At 38.1% G+C, this 23335-nt stretch overlaps 1 protein-coding gene across 1 annotated transcript in view; it reads right to left on the bottom strand.

The window, feature by feature from the left end:
- NALCN (sodium leak channel, non-selective) overlaps window positions 1-23335 on the bottom strand; it is a 212706-nt gene that overhangs the window by 144922 nt on the left and 44449 nt on the right. The window contains exons 7-9 of the mRNA XM_029960959.1: window positions 6740-6882; window positions 6516-6620; window positions 3773-3859 (exon numbers count right to left, since the gene is read on the bottom strand). Of these exons, the coding sequence (XP_029816819.1) occupies window positions 3773-3859; window positions 6516-6620; window positions 6740-6882 (335 nt within the window). The remainder of the gene's footprint in view (window positions 1-3772; window positions 3860-6515; window positions 6621-6739; window positions 6883-23335) is intronic.

Here is a 23335-nt window from a genome sequence, read left to right on the forward strand (position 1 = left end):
ATTGCAGATATATTTACATTGGGAGTTTGTCCTGTTCTGTTTTTTTTCCCAAATACTAGTCCCTCAGTAAGCCACAACACCTCTCTAAATGTTGGCTTCTTCTGGTCAGGAGCCCACATGAATGGAAGAAGGCCTGTTGAAAGAACATACTAGGTACAGTCTACACCCACTCTGCCTGTCTGAAGTGAAGTGTGGAACAGTTTTGCTCCATGCACCAAAACCAGTCCTCCAATACTGTCCCCAACAGTCCTATATCTCCCTCATGCATCACACAACCCATGTACACAGGGTTCAAGTCTTCATGCACCCAAAATCACTACCCCACTAGCCCATTGCTTCCGGACCCAGCAGTTAAAGAGGATATTAACATTTTTGCAATGAACCAAGGAGTTGGAAGTTAGTTTATATATTCCAGTGTCTAACTGAAGAGCGTAGCACAGGACAGTCCCTGGCAAAATCTCTGGTTCATGGCAGGGGAGAATCACAGCATGAACTGCAGGAAATGTACAGATGTTCTTAGTGCCATCATCAACTTGTAGATGCAGGGTCAAGTCTTTAATCTCAAATGTGTGAAATACTACCTCCAGTCAACTTGACAAACATTTTTCCAGCACAATTTAGCCTTCAAACTGACAACTCTAGCAGCACAAGTCTTTAAAACCAGGTAGTAGGTAGGGCCTGTTGCTTCTGTTTAAATATTTGCTGAGCTGTTCTTTAAATTGTTGCTACAGGCACTTAGTTTCTCTCCACAGCATTATCAGTTGTTATTAATATTTGTTTCTTCTTGTTTGAATGGTCCACTGTCACAGGGATGCAGCAGCTCTGGTGATGTCACAGCAGACATGGAAGCTCCTCACAGCCATGGGCAAAAGGACATCTGCACCCTTTCAGGCTGGGAGAGCCCCAGGTTGGGGGGGCAGGAGAGGCCTGAGGTGATGGAAAGTGACTGCTTTGGTTATTGTTTCTCACCTCTTATTTCTGCATCACCCTTTATCTCCACACCCCATTAAGGCCCTACAGGCAAATGGAAGTTACCCACATTCAGAGACAAAGGTATGCCTGCCTCCTGCACCTTCTCCATACTCCATCATGGGCCTACAGGCAGATGGAAGTTCAGCACAAAGGGATGTCCACACCTCTCTTCGTGTCCGCCCCATTACTTCTCTACAGGCAGATGGAAGCCCATCACAGTCATGGGCAAAGGCAGCACCGTTACACCAACCATATCTGTACACTATCAACACTACCATCCACCAAGTCTGTACCCCATCGTGTTCCTACAAGCAGCTGGAACCTACTCTACTCATGGCCATGGAGAATCGCACCTCCACACCACCTATGACCTCTATATTCCGCACCGCTGCACCGTGTCATTATCCTACAGGTAGTTGGAAGCTCCACACAGCCATGGATGACAGTAGCCTCTCAACTATGCTCCATTTCTGTACCCCTTCACAGCCACACTGGTAACTAAAGAATCCCCACAGCTGTGAACAGAGTAACCTTTTCACCACCCACCTGAATACATAGAATTCTTCAAAATAAAAGTTCCAATTCATGAACCCATTGTCTAGGTCTTTCAAATTTGTTTGGGTTTGGTTTGGTTTGGGGTTTTTTGTAACCTTTTTGGGTGGATCATTGCTGTCCTTGTTTCCTTTTATTTATACATCTTTAAATGTGTGTGTGTGTATGTATGTGATACACAGGCATATATAAATACACATATATAAAGCGTACCTGTGAATAAACCTGAGAGCTGTACAGAGGAACCTGGGTGATTGCAAGCCACCAGGGCTGGATACTTTAGGGATCACTTGGAGCTGGCTGCACAGGCCAGCAGACAAACCACCTCACATTCCCAGACTGCTCCCACTAAAGTTCTGGCCCCTTTCTTGTGTCAGGAAAAACATTTATGCAGCTGGAGTGAGTCTGATCAATAACAAATCCTTTCCCACTGCCAACCTAGATTCCATGCCCTGAACAACTGAATAAACAGTTCAGACAGGTAGTAAGGGGGAAGTATAGCAATGAGGAAGGATAAGACTATCTACTTTCTGCAATTCTCTCATTATGGTCTGATGTAGAATAAAAAAACATCCATTTCTCAGAACATTTTAAAATCATTAGACCAACTTAATATGTGTAGACTAGCAGTTAAAAAACCACAAAAAGTCCTAGAGCACACAGAATATTTACATTTCTGAATGCAGAAGTATCTAACACATAGAAGTTCCAAATTATACAAATCAAGTCTTAATGCTCATATATCTGGTATCTAAAAGTTAGAGTGTGTAAACATGAACAGCAATCCCCTTTATTGCCTCCATGATGACAAACATCAATACAGCTTATTTGTCAATAGAGACAGTAATGCCATGAAGTATAAATTTCCTAATGGAAATTAGGACATGGGTTTCATATAGTTTATGGACTATTGGACTAACGGACTCCTAATGGACTTCATATAGTCTAATGTCAGAACAAGCACTAAAGTACTGTTTTAGAGCCTCCTCTATATCACAAGGAAATGAAGAACGAGAAGAAAACTGCTAGCTGAGTTGCAATTATAAAAAGTTGAAATATCCACTGATGCATGATGCTTATGTCCACTGCAACACAATTTACCGTGTGTTCACATGATTCCTAAAAGCAGCAAAAATGAAATACTATGGACAAAGGCAGTCCAGGTAACTCAGATGGCATCTAAACTTTCATATGGATTTTTTTTCACTGTGAGTTCAGCTACATTTTATCCACATACATAAAACTGTTACTTGAAAACACCACAAATGATGTTCCTGTTGCTGTCAAAATCAAGAATGAAATTTGGGAAGAGGAATTATCCATTAAGACATATGCTGTAATCAAATATATGGCAGTGGTTTGGCAAAGCAAAGATATTTGAGAATGAACAGCTTTTATAGGTGACTGAAGTGCCTTGCCAGTTTAGAGTTCAGCAATGTACATGTTGCCAACAAGTGTGTGTATTTTAGTTGACACATTAAACCAAACATAACCAAATCTGCGAGAAAATACCATGCTATAAGATTGCTGTAGTAGATTTGGCTTTCTACTCTGAAGCTAGTTTGCTTATCCTGAAATGATATTATTTAACCTGCAAATAAAAATTTGAGCTGCTGTACAGTGTTCTGTACTAAAAATGGATTTATAAAAAAAAATACTTAGTCTCGATTTATTTAAACAATGAGGATAGAGTTTTACAAACTCACTTATATCCAAGTAAGAATATTAAATCTGGAAGTTTCAAACACTGTATGGCTTAATACCTACATCCATCTTCCCCCTTATTCTGTAAGCTTATTTTCACAACTAAACAAGAGAAATTAGGTACTTCTGTGTTTATTATGATTAGTCATGCTTCTTGGCATATGTCATTGTATTTTGCATTTAATAAACAAGCATTTCTGTTGTGAATACCCTAGGAATGGAAACCATTTGTATATAAATTCTGAGATATAAAAGGTGACTAATTATTTTATTTTATATTTGAAAATCTTAAATCTTTCTCTCATGAGTACACAAAACAGAGCCTTTGTAAAGAATGGATTTATCTAATCTTCTCCCTTTGGGTGTGGTAGATCTCTTTTTGTTGATCTGTGATTTTCAAGAACGAGTCTACACTGCAGAAAGCAATGAATTAAAAAAAAATATGACTAAAACTACTGTTGCTATTTCTCACTGCAGTCTCTGTATGGCAACATTTGAGTGGTGCTGGTTACACATATTGATTTATTAAAAAGCAATGTCATACCTGTAGACATGCAGGAGCTCTGCCTTGTGGTTTATTCACATCAACAGCCACAAGCTGCCAACCTCCAGCAGCATCTTCATGAAACATCTTAAAAGGGAAGACTGTTGTCAGAAATGTTTTACGTGCCAATAAATACATGTGAAATCGAATACATTCACCTTAAGGATAACCATATGTTTTGATGATAGCTAGTTTAAAATAAGAGAGAAATGGTCCTCACTGCTACAGAAAAAAAAGTAACATGCTTTTTCCAACATTAATAGAGTCTGAATTTTACTCAGATAACATCAAACACGTGTCCCTATTAGTCCTAATGTAGAAACTGATTCAATTAATCTCTGATCAGTATCATTAGATAGTGGTACCTGTTCAGAATAAATTCCTTACAATGGTAAGCTTATCCCTGAGGAAACACAAACACATTGTGACCATGTAAATAAGTTTCATGGTGTATTTGGCAACAGCAGCCAACCTTGTCTTTTTTACTGGAAAAATTATTTTACTCCAAGGACCACTTTATTTTTGTTGCACTGATGCATATCAAGAGTAGCTGTACAGTCCTTCTGTATTGTTTCCCAGAGCTTATAATTCCTGTAAGTAGCTGAATATTTCCAGGTTCTAATGATGTCAGTGGAAAAGGCTCTCTTGACCACAGTGGTTTTCACATTTTACCAATAACCTCTGGAAGCATAGGTGTAGATATTCTGAATTTTTTTTTTCTCAGAAATTAGGACACAAAAAGATGCAAATTGCTGGACATAAGGAACAGTCAGAAACCATGTCTGAAAGTGATTAACACTGTCCTTTAAAATGTCCTTGAAAGAAAATGAATGGCTCTAGCATTTTTAATTGCCACCTGCTTATACTATATAATAAAGTGTGACAAAGTCCTCATCTCACTCCCACCTTTTCCTTGACACCCAGTACTCAAACAAGTCACCTCAAGAACACAGTCACAGGAACATGGTTGAAACTTAAAAGTCATCCTGAAATAAGTGCTCATTAGAGTGGGGACAGTGTCACAAAAATATGGTTGTAATGCTTCTGAGTCCTTGTTTAGCGTCTCTGCACTAGGAAGAGTTGCCAACAAAGACCAGCTCCTAGTTACTCCTCTTTGTACAGTGCTTTAATGTGCAGTGCTTTACAAGAATGTCCTTTTATCTTTTCCCAAGACCCCTTCCTAGACTTTGACTCCTGGACACTCATTTTCTTTCCTACAGGAATAAGTTTGGGGAACAGCTCAATTATTTATGAAGTGAGCAAATGAAGTAAGATATTGTTGCATTTTCTCAAGGTCATATCATGCACAAAACAAGCAAGGGTTCTAACTTTCTTCTGGTGTTTTGAATAAGAAATCCTGCAAGAAATTTTCTGCCCTTCTTAAAACAGAAAAAGATAAATTGTTTTTGCAATTTAGTGAGCTGGGCTCCCTTTATGTGTCATTACGTCAGTGATTCAAGGAACAAAGCAACCATTTGCTTGTCTGCAGCAGGGTATTTGAAATTCCTTAATGTTAGCTGCTACTTGTGTTTCCCTACATTGATTTCTCTGTTCCAGCTTCTAGTTCAGAGTATGTTGGTTAAGCCTATATAGGTCAGGAATTTGTCCTATCAGAGAGGAAATGAACAAAGTTCCCCAGGCTAAGCAGGTGTCCTGTAGAAAAGTCCTTTTTTTCAGATTTTAAATTGATATCACAAAGTCTGCTTTGACAAAGAAATATATAGATTAGAAATTATTGCCATGAAGTCTACTTGAGGCAAAAAATGTAGCAGCAGGCAGAAAAGAACTAGATTTACATATGGATTACTGATATAACCAAAGGAATATGAGAAAATATTTAATAAATAATTTTGAAAATTTAAATCCTCTGGTTTAGGAAAATAAATAATCTCTAGCTACATAGTTAGAAAAAATTCCCTCATGGGCATGTTTCTCACATCTGTCCTCATAAGAGCTTTTTGCAGGCAGCTTTTTTGCACTGGTTCCTCTTAAAGATGGCAAGCTGCACTAGCCTGGAAAAGCCTTGTCTTTTGTACATTCAAAACACATAATCTGACTGTTAAAATAATGAGTGAGAGAATTTAAATCTCAGCCCATTAGCTCTCATTTTTCATACTGGGTCTTTCCCACTATGCAGGCCACATGTAGCACCCTTCCTATCATGGCTTCTTCTTACTCATTATCTCTATTCAGGGTCTCACTGTCTGTGACTTCCCCAGCTATTAGCATGGTTCTTTCATTGTCCCAACACCTCATTTCCTCCTTGGTCTCAATACACTCTTCTCAGTTCCAGGACCAACTTCTGCAAATGCTTCAGCTACCCTCTGACCTCTCTTCTTCCAGCCACGACTATGCAATTTCAGATCTTATTTCTTAGCACAGAAAGTGATATGCAAAAGCAACCCTAATTTCAAACCCACCAATGACATGATAAAAAACCATTATCCTACTCTATTAAAAGAAAATACAAACACAGCTAGAGCATACCTAGCCATGTAGGGAACCACATTACATTCTTCTCTATAATTCTTTTTTAAAAAAGAGTTGTTGGGTAATGCAATTTACATGGATATGGATAATAGAATTAAATTTTATATGAAAGTTCATATATTAACTTTAGAATATAGGTAGTAACATGCAAAGTCAAATATATCATATGTAACAGTAATTTTCTGCTTATTATTAATTCATAAATTAAACCAAATCAAATCCCCAGAGAATCTCAACATCTCAAGTGCTTCACCTGGGTTGTAGCAGTTGAAGTAGTACTGCTCCTGGACCCCCACATCTGCTGGAACTGCACTCTAATTTCTGCAAACGTTTCAATGATGACTGCAATGAAAACATTCTGAAAAACAGAACAAGAAAGAATGGCTGACATAAAGCTCAGCAAGTAGAAAAGAGAAGAAATTAATTCTAATATGATCTACATTTCAAACTGCTTTAAAAAGACATATTTTTAAGTACCTTGACAAGCCAGGCCAGAAAGAAAATTAAGGTGATGAAATAGAAATATGAACGCCATCGGGGAAAGCTGTCGATTGCTCGGTACATGAGGAACACCCAGCCTTCCTGAGAAGCAGCTTCATAAACAGTAAATATGCTTGTGCCTGTCAGAGGGAAAAAATAAAAAGTTTGGTATTAAGCTTCCCTGAAAGTTTTCAGTATCAGCAAACAATAAACTTTTAACCATTCTATTTTCCTTTTTTTCTAAAGGGTGTCAGTTTTCCTCTCTTCATTCAAAGAGAAGTTTTTCTTCTGCATTTCCACATTTCTTCCTTTTGCAACTGAATATGAATTGGTTTTGTAACAGACCAGACTGACTCCCTTCTCTTACTGGACCCACATGCATAATCTCTCAGATGGATTCACTGGCAGTACGCAAATGTCTCCAAAGGCAGAATTTGTCCCCTCATGTGACTTCAGCAGCTTGTCTGAGAAAAGGCAGATTTAATTAAAACTCTCAGGATCAACATTCAGTAGGTGAAAGAAATCACTACTAATATCAGCAACACTGGGTAAGCATCAATATACCAAGAGGATTGCCTGATGCTAGCAAGCACAGTTAAGCACCTACAAGTAAGCTATTGAACAGTTTTGAAATTCAGGCGGGTAGCTGCATTAACACACATGTGTTGCCTTAAAAAAGCATTTTTAGGTTGAACTTCCTATATCACTCTGTGGAGGGGGAGAGAAGACAAAAGGAAAGTTATGAGAGGCTTATGTGTGCAGAAACTAGTGGTGTTCCCCAGGGATCAGTGTTGGGCCCAGTTCTACTTAATATCTTTACTAATGATTTAGATGAGGGGATTGAGTCCACCATCAGCAAATGTGCAGATGACACTAAACTGGGAGGGGGGTGTCAATTAGCTGGAAGGTAGGAGGGTTCTGCAGGGGGACCTGGACAGGCTGGAGAGTTGGGCTGATTCCAACAGGATGAGGTTCAACAAGGCCAAGTGCCGGGTCCTGCACTTTGGCCACAACAACCCCATGCAGAGCTACAGGCTGGGGACAGAGTGGCTGGAGAACAGCCAGGCAGAAAGGGACCTGGGAGTTTGGATTGACAGGAGGCTGAACATGAGCCAGCAGTGTGCCCAGGTGGCCAAGAAGGCCAATGGCATCCTGGCCTGGATTAGGAACAGTGTGGCCAACAGGACCAAGGAAGTGATTCTGCCCCTGTACTCAGCGCTAGTGAGGCCACACCTGGAGTACTGTGTCCAGTTCTGGGCCCCTCAGTTCAGGAAGGATATTGAGGTGCTGGAGCAGGTCCAGAGAAGAGCAACGAGGCTGGTGAAGGGACTTGAGCACAAGTCCTATGAGGAGAGGCTGAGGGAACTGCAGTTGTTCAGACTGGAGAGGAGGAGGCTCAGGGGAGACCTCATCACTCTCTACAACTATCTGAAAGGAGGTTGTAACCTGGTAGGGGTTGGTCTCTTCTCCCAGGCAGCTATCAGTAAGACAAGAGGGCATGGTCTTAAGCTCTGCCAGGGGAGGTTTAGGTTAGATATTAGGAAGAAATTCTTTACAGAAAGGGTAATCAGGCATTGGAATGGGCTGCCCAGGGAAGTGGTGGATTCTCTGTCCCTGGAGGTTTTTAAGATGAAACTGGATGTGGCACTTAGTGCCATGGCCTAGTAACCATGGTGGTAGTCGATCAAGAGTTGGACTTGATGATCTTGGAGGTCTCTTCCAACCCAGCTGATTCTATGATTCTATGAAACCACTTTTGATTAAAAGCTGTAAAGTTACTAATTTTAAACTCTGGGTCCAAACTCAGCATAATGTCTGTGATAATAGGCTTCAGCCAGTTTGTCCTTCCTCCTTATCTCGGCAACGAAAGCTTCAAAATACAGACCGGTTAGGGCTTGTTAGGTTTTCTCGTTTGAAGTAATTTTTTGTTCAGAGAAGAAACACAATTAAACTGTGAAATTAAACTGTGAAATCTCACAAACTGCTGTGAAATCACAGAATTGTCCTACAGCCACCCGCTTGCTCTGCTTAACTGCTGCTTCATTTCATGAAATGTCTTGGATAAAAGAGAGCGAGCGTGAGGAGCATTGCCCTTAGCAAAACATAGCAGCTGCTAGCAACATAAAGATAGAAAGCTGACCATCTGATCCTCTTCACAGAGAAAGGAGTGGTTCTGGCCAGAAATGTCAGAGTCCATGAGTTTCCCAAAAATTCACACCAGCCTATAAGGAGCCCCTATTGATTTTGCAGCATCTACATCCTAGTCTGCTAATACAAATGGGATGAACCTGGAAGCAGTTTTGCCTCAGGGTGTCCCTTTTGCAAATAAATCTTCACTGATAAGAGGAGGCAGGGATGAATGGAATTTTTTCTGTATAAACTCAATTCTTTGATATGTTGGTGTTAAATGGTTAAGATGGGCATGGTGGGTAGGCAAAACTGTTAATCCTTTCTGTTAATTTTTCTAGTTATTTGATTCCTTCCTATTTACTGCATAGGTTCTCAGTACCAAGGGAGAGAAATAAAATAAAAGGAAAGGAAAAGCATTCAAGCACAGATAGCAAATCCGTTTCCATTTCTTTGGAAGAGAGAGTGGTCTCTATCAATACTGAAATATTCATCAGTGATTACTTCATGGGTATTTTGCATTTCAAAAATTCAAAAAGTAATGGTTCAATTGTCTAATACTGTTGCTGAACTGATTAAATTATTGAACAAAACAGTGCTGTTGAGGACAGGCCGAGATTAAAGAAAAAAATGGAATCTATTAAAAGTTGCTGGCTAGGAAACTGTCATTAGTCATTACCAATGGGAAAGTCACAGTGAAGATCAGTAAAATAGAGGGGATGTCATGCAAAGTGTTTATAACACATCACTGGGCCATCTGCCATAGTAAAGCAATACTGTGAATGGACAAAAATGCACAATTAGCCCAATTAAAATAATGTGTGTTCATCTGTGATACTAAAGTAAAAACATATTTAGCGTATGACTGGTAGAAGTGTTCTTAAGGCTATTAGAAAGCAATCACTCTAATGAATATACATTCTTGCTTAACATATGTGACTAGAAAATGATAAAGCTTTCATTATTGATGCCAGGAACCATGCTGTTAACTCTCTCTGTAAATACTCTTTCAACTGGATACAGCATAAAGCATGCCACTAAGGGATTCAACACCATGAAATGTTTTGCTTTCAAAAAGAAGAGTAATTCTTAGTTAACATCTGCCTTACTGCATCTTTTGCTCTTCCAAAAGTTACAATTAAAGACAATCAGCAATCGATTCCATTTTTCTGATTATTTATTTAATATCTGACTACATCTTCCTGAAGCCAACGAGTAAGTTATTAAAAGACTTTCACAGCAACATGCTCTGTTTTTCTCAACATGTTCAAAGCCATATGGAGGGAGAGAAAGTATCAAAATTTTAAGTGATGGTGGGATACATCCCAGAAAATCAAACATGGGGATGCTGCCATGTACAAAACCTAACATATGTCCCTTATATCAAATGGCAAATTTCTCCTTTTTCACAGATGTCAGTATTCAATCAGTGACATTGTGCTGCCTTCTACTAGTTCAAAGGGTTTAAGTAATGACAGCATAGTGCTAGGAGTCCCATGGTTAGGGCAGATGAGAGCATATATCTCTCTGTAGTTTGTATAACAGCAGGAACATGGGTGTCACGGGGCACAAGGGCTTGAAAACCTGCAGAGCCTGGCTATTCAATCTGCAACAGGCTCCGTTACTTCAAAACCTCTTGTCAATGTCCTCAACAATCAGATCATGATTCATGCAATATAACTACAGACATCAGTGAGACATTTCAGTCATGAAAAGGCTTTGAATCATGAAGAGGGTTAAACACATGGTTGTTATGACACTGCTCATCAGTTTAGGCATGTTGGCATGGGCAATTTGCAGCGTTTGAGAGTAGGATTTCAACATCTGCATCTAAATATTGTTAGATCTTAGTAAAGAAAAATATCTAGCAAATAGTTATGATAACTTTCCCATTTGCTTCAGTAGATGGCTAAACCTTGGTTAATTTATCAGAATTTTCTGATGACAAAAGAGGTAAAATAAAGTAACAGGCTTTGAAATTTTTGTGTTTCAGTGCTTTTGTTTGAACTTGTCTAATAAATTCCACATTTTGATGTAACAATAAAACAATTCCTTTAATCACAAAGACAGTTAAACATAAAAAGGAAGGAAAACACTTCTCAATAGAGATTAAAACTAAGTAAATTGATATCATCACGTGTATCAATCTCAAAAGACTGCTTTTATCCAAGCAATAAACAGTTCTACCTTTGAAAATGTTTTACAACTGTAAATGGTCATTATCAAAAAGAAAAGAAAAAAAAGTTCAGGAAATGAAAGATTTAGTGAAGTACTGGAAAAGAGATTGAATCTTGATCAATTTATATGACATTTTCCCTTAGTTTCATACTGTGTAGAACAAAAGACAGCAGACAAACTGTACCTGTACTCATATTGCACATTTAGGCATATGGGCATTCAGTAACAAAATGCAGGGGGCTTAAGTCTTCTTCAGTATATGTTTTTCTCAGATTTAGAAGATGGGAGCATTAGCCTGAAGGAGCATGGATGAAGTAATTGCTTTAAAACCTAAATCATTATAATAAAAGAAAATTCTAGTAGTTTCCACATCTAATCAGGAAGCTGGTAACCTGGTTCTTCCATGCTACACAGATAAATAGAGTATCAGAAAAAAAAAATTAAAAGAACTAGAGGACATAAGTAATGATTTCCCATGGGGAGTAAAGAAACCTATCCTGACAGAAACCCTATCTTTTAAATAACTAATGGATATAAAAGGTATTTATTTTTTAAGAAAGGACTCATCGTTGACAGAACAATAGTATCATTATGCAGGGATGCTATTTTACACACTGTATTTATATTTATGCATATTTTGTAAACACACGGGATTTTCTGCTTGTTTCTGTGACTGTGTGACACCCCCATGCTCTGTGAAATCCTTTCCTTCTATAATCAACTCATTCTGCAAATGGACATAATGAAAAAGGGAGTGCACTGAATAATACTGTAGCTTTATAATGTCAGAATTAAAGGAGCAGATCTAAAAGGTCACAAGTAAAAAATTAACTGAATCTGGAAACAGAACCCATTCCTCCTAACTATATGTTGCCTTCTTGCTTCTTGATTCAAAGTCCCATCTTATTTGAGGAAGAGAATATATGGTGTCGAGGAATTGTCTCTTATTAATTAGTATCTTTGTGCTATGTGATTTGTAGCTTTCCAAGTGAGAAGAAAAAACTTTAAACTAGCCTTATATATGTGTGTGAGTTTTTTTTCCTGTTTAATCAGGAATCACTCAGGCAAGTAAAAATGCATGCGTTGTTCTTAAAAGCTTAAAACATTACCTACTGTCGGCCATGAAATGCCTCCCATGCCAGGCAGTGACATGCTCCTTACCCTTACTATAGAGCAGCCGCTAGATGGTGGTCGTGCACCTCGAGCACATCTGGAACATCAGGCAGCGGCGGAGCGCCCACCCCGCAGAGCGCGGGCTGTGACAACCTCCCGGTGCGCCAGCAAAAGGATTGATTTTCCTATTTGCCGGCAAAACTAAGCCGCCTTCTGGCAGGTGCTGCTGTCTAATTTCTCTGTTGTGCTGCATACTGAAAGACAGTCTTCCTTAACATGGCTCTGTGAGTGATCTGTCCATAAAGCAATGACCTCTCACTTAGCTACAGAAATGTTATCATGCCTGTTTATATCCCTGCTCACTTTCACTCATAAATTCAAAAGGCTGGATGTTTCTGTGGGGCATGGATTTTCCAAGTGAGCAGTCAGCTTTTAATTTACGTCTTGTCTTTCACTATCAAGGTATTTGTAAAACGCTGCATGCAGTCAGGCTTTTCCAGCTGTCTTACACTATTGCTTTGGTGAAACTAGATGGGAACAAAAATTGCCCAGAAATGGAAGGACAAAGTTGTTAGCACTTCTGGGAAGCAGCTGGCAGACAGGACTGAAATCAACAAAAAGATCAAATTCAGAATGGCTTCACAGGGGGTTGCTTCTTGCTTGCATCTGAGTGAGTGATCTAATTTACTCTCCCAAACTGACTCCCACCAACCAGTTCGCCAGCCAGAAGAAATAAGGAAGAAAAGAAGAAAGCCAAAACATGCCAATGCTCTGCTCCTCTGTTGAAACCTCAAACCCCAGTGCCATCTTTCTGTTACTGAGCTGTGGAAAAGACTGATTTACAACTGCAGAAAAAACACACTGCCATTCTGAACACAGTCTTTTAACCCTTGTTAAGTGTAGTGACTTCATCATACAGTAGTAATGTGTTACCAAACCTTCATTTGGAAAATCTGTTTCCTTAAAAGAAGATTAAGAATACAACTTTTCTTAGTCTTTTACATATGAGAAAAGACTATAAACAGAGATTGTACGCATAAAAGCACCAAAAAGGAGATAAAGAAACATTGCAAATACAAGCGCTAGGATCAATGCAATTTGATCTACAGACTTAATAACAGATAGGAAGTCAGTCAACTTCCAGAAAAAAAAAATTATGGACTTAGCTGCACTGTTTGGAGATATTTTAGAAACTTGTTTAATATTGAGAAGAGTCAGCTTACTGATATGAATGTAGCAATGCTGGCATATGTAGTGACTGCACAGGGTCAATAGGAGCATGGCAGTCCATGCTTAATTTTACCATTAATGTCTTATGTGTGATAGTGCTTGAGCTCCCTGATATAATATTTTATGCTTTAAAAAGAGGAATCTGGTTTACATTTGTGAACAAGTCCAAGGTGTAAACAGAGAGGAACATTCTTCAAAGTTACTCTGTGTGTACTTGTTTATGGATATTTAGCCAGGCTAGCATTTATATCTGCTTTAATACTTTTTTAATTAAAGCACTCCTTAGCTATATGTTCACAAATAACTCAGTAAATAGGGATCCAAAATGTCAGCAGAGCTCATAAGCTGGCTTTATGTGCTGAAATACTGTCTGCTTCTTTCTTTTGGCAATTACATAGCTAGTAGGGCTAATATACTGTCTCTCTTATAATCACTTTTGTGTGTGTGGCAACTTTACAAAATTTACTGGCAGTTGACGAGAATAAAGGAAATGCTGAACTGTGAATTGTTCGCACCTCACACACAGCTACCTGGAAGCTCGCCATCACAGTTAACACTCCCACCCCTACTTCGCCCTAGAGAGTATTTTTAAGGATACATCTTTTCTCAGATCTCTGGGCTCTCATCCTCAACAGAATGGGCAGAGCTTCAGGCTGAAGCCTGGAAGTAGGACACTACCATAGCTGTGCTTGTCCTTATCAAACTGTAATAATACTCATTTTCCAGATCTAGAACCCAAGAATACAGAAATCCCTATACCCTGGTTAAAAGAGCGACAAACACTGTGAAGATGGGCCTTTTACCACCTCAGCTTTTCCAAAGAAATGCCTCTGATTTAAAGTACAGTCATAGTAGAGTAAATGACTGTTACAGTAAACGTTATGACAAAACCATGTAACGTAAAAAATGTTCAATGGAGGAAACTCTATAATTCCTTTGAAAATGAACCATCTTTTTATAGGAGTGTTACTTCTTTTAAAATACATTATGTATGTAGCTGCCTTTAAAACTATACAGTAAAAGTGGCAGTCTAGAAATTAAAATTTAGAAATTCCCCAAAATGGTTACATCTAAAATTTCATAAACATTTTAAGGGTTACCATATTAAAAAGACAAATGACAGACAATTTCTTAGTACAGATACTATGCATTTGGATTGTCATTCAGTCATATATTAAATGCTGGGAATGACTATTAAAGACAAGGTAGTGATGGATTCCTTTGTTAGAGAGTAAAAAAAGTATGCAAATCTTCCTTGACGCAAGGCATGTAAATTCAGCACTGACTTTCATACATTATTAATCAAACCCATTCACTTGTTGCATAAGCTTTCACAAGTCACAGAGAAATCTAATTCATTTTAAGTACAGTCATGAAACAGCAAAGTTAGCATGCATCATAGTATCAACTAATTTGCTTAATTGATAAAAAATATATCTGCTTTTAAAGACTTGCTTTGAAAGAATTATGAAACAATGAAACTGCAGAACATATTCACATAGTAACATTTCCGTATCTAAGTGACCATTATGATACTTGACCTGGTTTTGGCTGGGATGGAGTTTGTTTTTTTCCTAGTAGCTGGTACAGTGCTGTGGTTTGGATTTAGGATGAGAATAATGTTGATAACACACTGATGTTTTAGTTGCTGCTGTGCAATGCTTACCCTAGGTCAAGATCTTTTCTGATCTCACTACGCCCCATCAGCGAACAGGCGTGGGGTGCACAAGGGGTTGGGAAGGGACATAGCCAGGACAGCTGATCCCAACAGACCATGGGGATATCCCATACGATATGGTATTATTCTCAGCATATAAATTCGGGGGAAAAGCTGGTTGGGGGCTGCTGCTTGGGAACTGGCTGGGTATTTTTCTCTTTTCTCAACCCAGGAATTATTTTTCTCCTTCCAATTCTCTCCCCCATCCCACAGAGGACAGGAAATGAGGGAGCAGCTCTGTGGTGCTTAATTGCCTGTTGGGGTTCAAACATGACAACACTTTACCCAAAAGTAGAGTTAAATAAGTAGAACAACTCTAAGCTTTACAATGAGACATCATTTCATTAAGTTTTGAGTTTGGTTAGCTAGTAGCAACTGTCTCAAAAACATGAAATTGTGTGGAGGCAATAAAAATGCACTACAAGAAAAGAAGTAGAAGCTGAACAGATGAAAACCTGGAAAACCTGGAGATACAGAAAGAACCTAAAACCGTATGCATGTTTGGGAAATATGGATTACAAGAAATTGCCTGACACAAATAGAGCATTTCCAGAGTGGTATTTCTCTGAAAAATCGGAGAAGTTCAAGACAAAAAACCTTAAGGAAAAAAACAGACTAGCATAGTCCATAAAGAAAAGATTATGATGTCCAGAAACTGCTAAAAAAGATCTTGCAAGTACCCATAACAGCGAATTTTATTGATCCTTCACAACAATGTATTTCCTGATTTCCAGGTTGTAGTGCATTCTCTTCATTCTGAAGTTTCAAACAGTCCAAACAATCAGCAATTAAGAAAACCCTACAGCACAAATATGTAACAAAGTGAAGAATCTCCTCACCCTCAGCATAGATTTAAGAAAAGAAGAGGACCAAAGAGAGCTTGAAATTCACTCTACAAAACCCAAGGTGGTGACTGTGTGTGCAAAATGACTGGTCAGTCTGACAGTGAGTAACAGCAGGCTAGGTATTCTGGTAGACAGGAAGGTATTGAAGGAGGAAATTCCACAGTATATAATTTCAACAGCTTATGAAGGCTATATTTATTTATTCTTTTTACTGTAGGATAGGAGAAACAAGCGTTTAAGTGAACCTAGACAACCAAAGCTACTGCTTGGCCCTAAAGCTCTATTTCAGTTTCATTCAGTTCCTCTGCATTGTAGGTACTTCTCTGAGGATGTACTCTCTCTCTTAAAATGAAGAGATCAGCCCCTTTCTCATGAATGAATAAAATTTTCAAAAGCATTTCCATGAAATTTTACCATAAACAGTTGTAAAAATGTTGTCATCTTAAATAAGATGCTTTTAAAAATCCCTCCCCAAAGAATCCTAATTTGATTTGCTCCACTATAGTGCATATCTGAATAAGACTATATTCTTTTACGTATAAAAGTTTCACCAAAGGGCAACAGCAGAAAATCTCACCTAACAAGACCTGCTGAGTATTCAGTGAATGGAAATAAGACAGTAACAGCACTTAGATAATGCATTTCTGTCAGAAAAAGACTAGACAGTAAAGCTGGTGATTGAGACATTACAAAAACAGATCCATGTTAGAAATCTCATTAGCCTCCAAACATCTGAATAACAGGTGCAAATATACGGTGTCAAATGCATCTTAAGAGACTAGTCAAACTGAAGAGACAATATCTTCTCTTCCTAAATTGGAGAAAGGAGCTCTATGATTGACTGTTACAAGAAAACCCAAATGACACTCACTCAATGACTTGTTTAGCTATTAATGAAATAAGGACTCCCTGGTGCCTTATACATGCCACTAGAAGTAAAATAATTTACCTACTTTGTTGATGAGAGAGAGAGGTTTGCCCACTAGCCTCATTTGTGCAGTTAGAGGGAGTGCAGACACAGAGAAGTGGTTTAGTGTACTGAATCCTACAGTATCTTTGTTAGATAAGTATATTTTTAATTCTGTTTCAGAGATGGCTGTATTAAGTTAGAGACTCTGAGACTCTCTTCAAACAGCAACATAACCAATGTCTAAGATGTGACTATCTTAAAGAGTTCTGATTTTGAAAGAGCTGGGTGTAAAGAGAGAAAAAACCTGGTATTTTTTTTAATAAAAACCATACATGGATGTCAGCAAAAATATACAACAACTTTTTTTCTTTCCTTCTGAAAACAAAATATTGAATTGAAACGAAAACCTATTCTTTTAACATCTGACTCCTTTCATTCTTAACTGTCTTAAAGAAAGTGTTTGCATGACCAGAGATCTACTGGTTATCAAAAGAATTCTTGGAAGCCTAGCACTAATAGACTAAGCAGATGAAAATCAAAACCTTTGGCAAGAAAAGCTGTATAAACTGCCAGGTATTTCTTGGGAGAGAGAATGTCCAGAGTTTTAATACACTGTTTAAACATTGTTTTCAATATTACCTCCTTCTTCAGAAATCCTTTCTGATCTTTATGCACTATTGAAAATAGTTCCACACACCCATAACAGAAATTTCCTGGATTTCTCTCTGTCAAATCAATGATTATTTTTTTCCCTTGGACAGGCCTTTTTCTTTTTTTTCTCAGCATTAAGTTTACCTGCAAAGATGTTTATTCTTTGTGTAGGTGTGTGTCAACTCCGTGCTTTGACTCAAATCTGCATTAATTCCTTATAGACTTATGATATTTAACATATTTTTTCTTAAAGCTTTTTGCTAAAGTAGAAAATGTGGCATTTTGTACTGAGACACATGAACATGTGGTTTGAAAAAAAAAGGACTGTGCATGAAAAAAAGTTTTGGCATTGCTTGGTGAAGTAGTTTCTCAAGAAATATACATCAGATCTACTCCTAGAAATTTTTTATCAAAGCATGAGCTACACAGACCTCATTTTCCATATGAAAATAATTTTCAGTGAGTGAAATGAAATCAGAACTTTTAGATCTGAAGGCGCAAAAAAGTGCTATCTATAAATTCAGGGTTGATGTTCTGCATGCCATTTACTTCACAGTGATTACCTCTTTTTCTACTCTTCAATTTTAAAACAACCCAACTTTGGAAGTCTATCCACTCCCTTCACTGAAGTCAAAGGCACCCCTAAAAGCGCACATAAGGACAGTTACTGCTGGACATTATAAACACATTGTTATCCCCAGTAATGCATCTAGAAGTCCTACCATGGCTTGGGTAGAAATTTTGTGTTGTTACATTATGTCCCCATATTTTTCAGAACAAGAAACAAATCCCAAGCCTTACTCGGAATCTCTGCTAGCACATTTCTGTAATATTTTAGAGGAGAAAATTATGATCACAATTTTTTAAATCACACTGCCCAAAGTTAGTCATGTGAGCTGTTGTTCAGATAGCTGGATATAGTTGGATTCTTTGAGATGCTGAAGGAAGCAAGACCAAAATTTTCGACCCTGGCCTAATTGCTAGTGCTCGAAGCCAAAGAGGCATTTATCATTCCTTTAGTAGAAACAGAACTAGATTTACCACATAAGTTCCTGTAAAACATAAAAGATGTTGGGAAAAAAGTATATTTGATCAATGTGGTGTTTTCAAAACACTTATTATATTGCCTGCCACATTAAAAATAAAGCTAGAGATTGATACTACAATATGTAGTCACAAGAAGAAAGTACAACTATTTCCACAATATCTGAGAGATGGTCTTCCTAAATGAATACAAATGCAATTGAGAACCTGAAAGAAATGTCTGCTTCCAAAACTGACCATCAGACAGATCTGTGGTGCTCTGGGATTAGAACTCTTTCCAGTGACTTTCCTAAGAAGTTTGTAAAGGTATCAACTAAATGCTTTTAGCAGGATTCATGTGCTCAGATCAGAATTAACTGAAATAGAGGAAAAACAACTGCTAGCAGGCAATAGCAAGTACTGGAATAACTGACAAGACTGTAGAATTTGATTCCTTGGAGCTCTTTAAGAATACATCAGCTAAGCATCTATAAGGAATGACATAGGCACAGGTGACTCAATCTGGGGGTGGCAATGAGCTTGACCTTCAAATAGATATCTTTTTGAGGTTTGTACTAATTTTCTCCAATTTTAGAGCATTAAAGAATTCTACAAGGCCCATGCAGCATCTTATCTTTACTAGTTATTAAAAATATATATTAACATGGATAAAGTAATGTGTTTAGGCTGCATATAGCCACTACCTCTTCCAAATGCTGCACATAGACACTACAAAAAAATGGAGTTCACAGTGCAAAAAGTACCTTGCATTAGGGTTTTGCAGAGCCAAGTTCCACTGCTTCTGAACCAGCTAAATCATATTCTTCAGCAAAAACCCTTTTTCTTTCTGTTTGATAAAGGAAGCATTCATGAGTCATAGGCTGTGGATCTAACTTCTGTAGAAGATGTAAAGTAACACTATGAATAAATAAAATGTCACTCAAGACATGATTAGATGATAAATTAACTCTGTCCATAAGGCTCTGTCTGTAAGACTACTATATCAGAAGCACCACAGCCACATGACAAGAAGCACTGATTTACTATAAGCCCCTTAGAAAATACCCTTTTTCTAGGGCTTCACTTTTTACTGAAAGGTTATACACTGCAACTTGCACTGTCTACCTGCACCCCAATTTGTGCAACAGCAGATACTATCTGCTCTCCTACTTCCAGCATAAAGTCGGTATAATTGCAGCATTTTGTGTCTCCCTCAGGGATGCTGACAGTAACACATTTATGTACCCTGCCTCATCCTGAGCAATTGCTACAGTGGGTCTTATCACATGTCAGACCACGGCCCGAGTCTACTGCAAAGCAGCACTCCTGCAGCACTCAGTAGTGAAATATTGTAGTTCCTGTTCCCCGCCTTTATCTTCCAATGGATGTGCCTGCACCACGTGTAGCTCCCTCCAACCCGTGCACAACTCCTGTACTATTCCAAATAGGCTTGCATGTTTTACATCTTCCACAGGCTGACACTGCCTAATGCCATACTCAGTATCTTCGATACTGGATTATAAAGCCACATCCCTGGTAGGATGTGACAGCCACAGGGATGTGACACAACTCTCATGGGAACTTTGGACTGAGAAATCTCATATTTTTTAGTTATATTTTAGGGCCACTCATGAAGTCCAGTGAAGATCAAACCCATGTACTGTACATATGGATACACACACATACAGCTCTTGAAGGGACCAGGTTTGAGCAGTGTAAACACTTGTCAGCCTACATCACATTGTGTATAGACCAAAGACCAATGCCAAGTAGATGATTTTATTAGTGACAATCCTGCCCCTGTCATAGTTCCATAGTTCATATTTCCACAGTATATGGCTCAGCAGCACTAGGCTTGCAGAAGATACATAGCCAAATATCTAAGTGCGAACACAATAGAAAGTGCCCAAGTTCAGGCTGCCAAAAAATAGAAAACACAGAGGGTAAAAATATCACTAAGAACTTGTCTCTGACCATAAAGAAAGACAAAGGGTAATACTGGCATTAGAACAAGTAGACATGAATATGAGGTAGGCTGATTTTAGGCGTTTTCTAATCATCAGAAAAATGAAGTCCTGAAAGAGTTTTTAATCTTGTTTTACCTCTTCCTCCTAAGTTGGAACTTACTTCATAGTTTTATGAACGATAGATATGACACAGTTCTCTATGGTCACAAAAAGAAGTGAACAAGAGCATCACTGAGGTTCTTTCTAGCTGAAAAACAAGGTTTCATCTGTAAATGTGATGATACAGGCCATAAGCAAACTCCTTCTAAGTCCAATAAAGTCCAATTTTTTAAATAACATAGACTGAATCCACAAGGAGCAAACAGTACAAAAATAAAATTCATTTTCATTGGCTTCCTGACAGGGAAGATTTCTAAGAATGCTTCTAATGAAGTTATGCAGGAAGGATTAACACTGTGGTCTGTTCAGGAAGAAAGCAGCAATGTGGCTCATCTAATAAAGTACGGCACCACAGCTGGGCAAGTAATTCTTTGGTACAGAGACTGGTTTTGTTACAAAATATCTGTTTACTCTGAACTGCATTGAAATTCTCCAGTGAAAACTCTTTCCTGCCTTTCACCTTCCCCCTTGTGCCTGAGGACACTGTGGACAGAGCTGCAATTGTGCATCTGTTTAAGGTAACTGAATTGCATATGAAACGAACAATATCTCCATGTTCACTACAACAGCCCTAACCACTTGAGCACTCTAAAAACTGCTGTCAGCATAGTTGGTCAAATCTATTTATAATTCTAATATTTAACTAAAATGCTTAAGGATGCATATAGAAGGGGGAAAAAAAGAAAAAAAGAAGTCATAGCTCTTGGCGATATCAAGAGGCCACATATCCATGGAAGCATGTGTGTTATGGATTTCATAGAATGTCTAAGGAATGAATGAAATTAGAAAGTAACTGGAGAAAGACATGCTGTTGGAGACTAGGTTGCCTGGTATAACATAAAGCATCTTATCTGACAAATCTGGCAAAGTATTTGAGAAGAGAATAAAAAACAGACAGGTGTGAAGTAACTAACACAGTCAATTTCAATTAGGTTTAAGACACTTGTGAAACTATGGTAGAAAGCAGGTTAATCACAGTTTGAGTAAGTGCACAGTACAAGCAGCATTCTTCACTGGATAAAATGACCAGGTGAAAGACTGCAAAGACTAGTGTGACTGTGAAATAACCATATAGATGTCTATTAAATTAATCCTACAAGGATCCCACAGCAACTCTTCAAAAACAGTACTCTCCCCCGATACTCCAAACTCTCTTCAGGATTTCTTAGTTACCCAATGATTGCAGGCAATACCCTTAGCTATCTCCAGAGCATTTACATCTTGCTGTGTGAATGTCAGTGAAATAAATATTCATGGATATGGTATAATAATGGTAGAATGCTGCATTTTAGATGGTTTTTGAAGTATTCCATTTCCATTCATTGCTACTACCCCTCCATGAATCATCATTATTGATCCATAGTTTTGTATCAGATAATGAGGACAAAAAGAAAACATCCAAGTAATAACAGAATTATGATTCTATGTGAAAAAATGAAAATAGGAAAAAGAAAACACATTTGGAGTTTGTTTTAGAGAAGAGGATTAAGCAGTAATAATACAACTGAAGCTCTCTGAGAGATGGTGATAGGCATTTAATTAATTGTCACCTCAGAATTCTAAGTAAAATGCCTAAAAACATCAGATGTAAAACAAATATAATAAATACGTTCATATGTACAATACAGCAATGGCTAATGCAGAAGGATATGTAAGCAGTACACATACCAGTATTAAAACTATGCAATGCCTGCCACAGGCAGGTAATTAGAAGAAAGCACACTACAGTTTATCCGAGGAGACATACAGAAGTCCTGTTGTGACTAATCTATCTTATTTGAATTTGTCAGCCCCTGGGTAACTTCTGTCAAGATGAATCAACTACATGTAGAGTCAGCTCCTCGAGCAATAGAACACATTTCTGAAGATTTTACTTTGTGGATGTTACCACAGAGCATCTATGCTCTATGAACGGTTAGATGTCCCTGTCCCACTGGTGACTGACAAGATCTTCTGACAGTAGATTTGCTAACTGGTTTTGCTTCTTCTGAATTTTATACAAGAAGTGATTTAATTCTTTCAGTATCATTGATTTAAAAAGTGTACAGCTTAGCTGAAAACAGGGGCTCAAAGTCATCCAATCTCATTGTAGTTGTTTAAATTAAGTGCCAAAATTTGGAGCTAAGTTACTGCAATCTTCTTTACAGTGGTAAGGAAAAGGTGACAGTTTTGTGTAGTTAACTCCTTTTCAGATGTGGACTGAGATTCTTAACTTGAGGGTTGATACAATGATGAAATGAGGCAAAGTAATGACCATTATGGTACTCTCTATTGCAAGGTGACAGTAGCACAGATTTGTTGGAAAAGTAAAGGATAACCTTCTAAAACAGCTTCAGAATGTAGTAGAAAATTCTGACTGTAGCATGGGAGAAGATGTATGTTGACACTTGCCAAGATGACCAGTCACACCTTCCCTAGAGATGGAATAGCACGTCTTCAAAAAGTCTTAAAATCTGCACAGTTCAAACTCCAAGGCAGGTTGAACAATTAAAGACTCTGTCCACTGAAAAATATCCATAGACATTTTAGGAAAGATAGCAATTATCTGCATATTGAAACAATTCATAAGACAAAAATGCCTCTGTGGCAAAGAAATCAAGATGTATTTCCTAACACAGTCCTAAGTATAGAAAAATGGTAACTATTTGTTAGATGTCTTAAAGTCTTATTCAA

Source organism: Manacus vitellinus, unplaced genomic scaffold, assembly GCF_001715985.3.
Source record: "Manacus vitellinus isolate BGI_N305 unplaced genomic scaffold, ASM171598v3 scaffold_2_pilon, whole genome shotgun sequence".
Classification (NCBI taxonomy): Eukaryota; Metazoa; Chordata; class Aves; order Passeriformes; family Pipridae; genus Manacus; species Manacus vitellinus.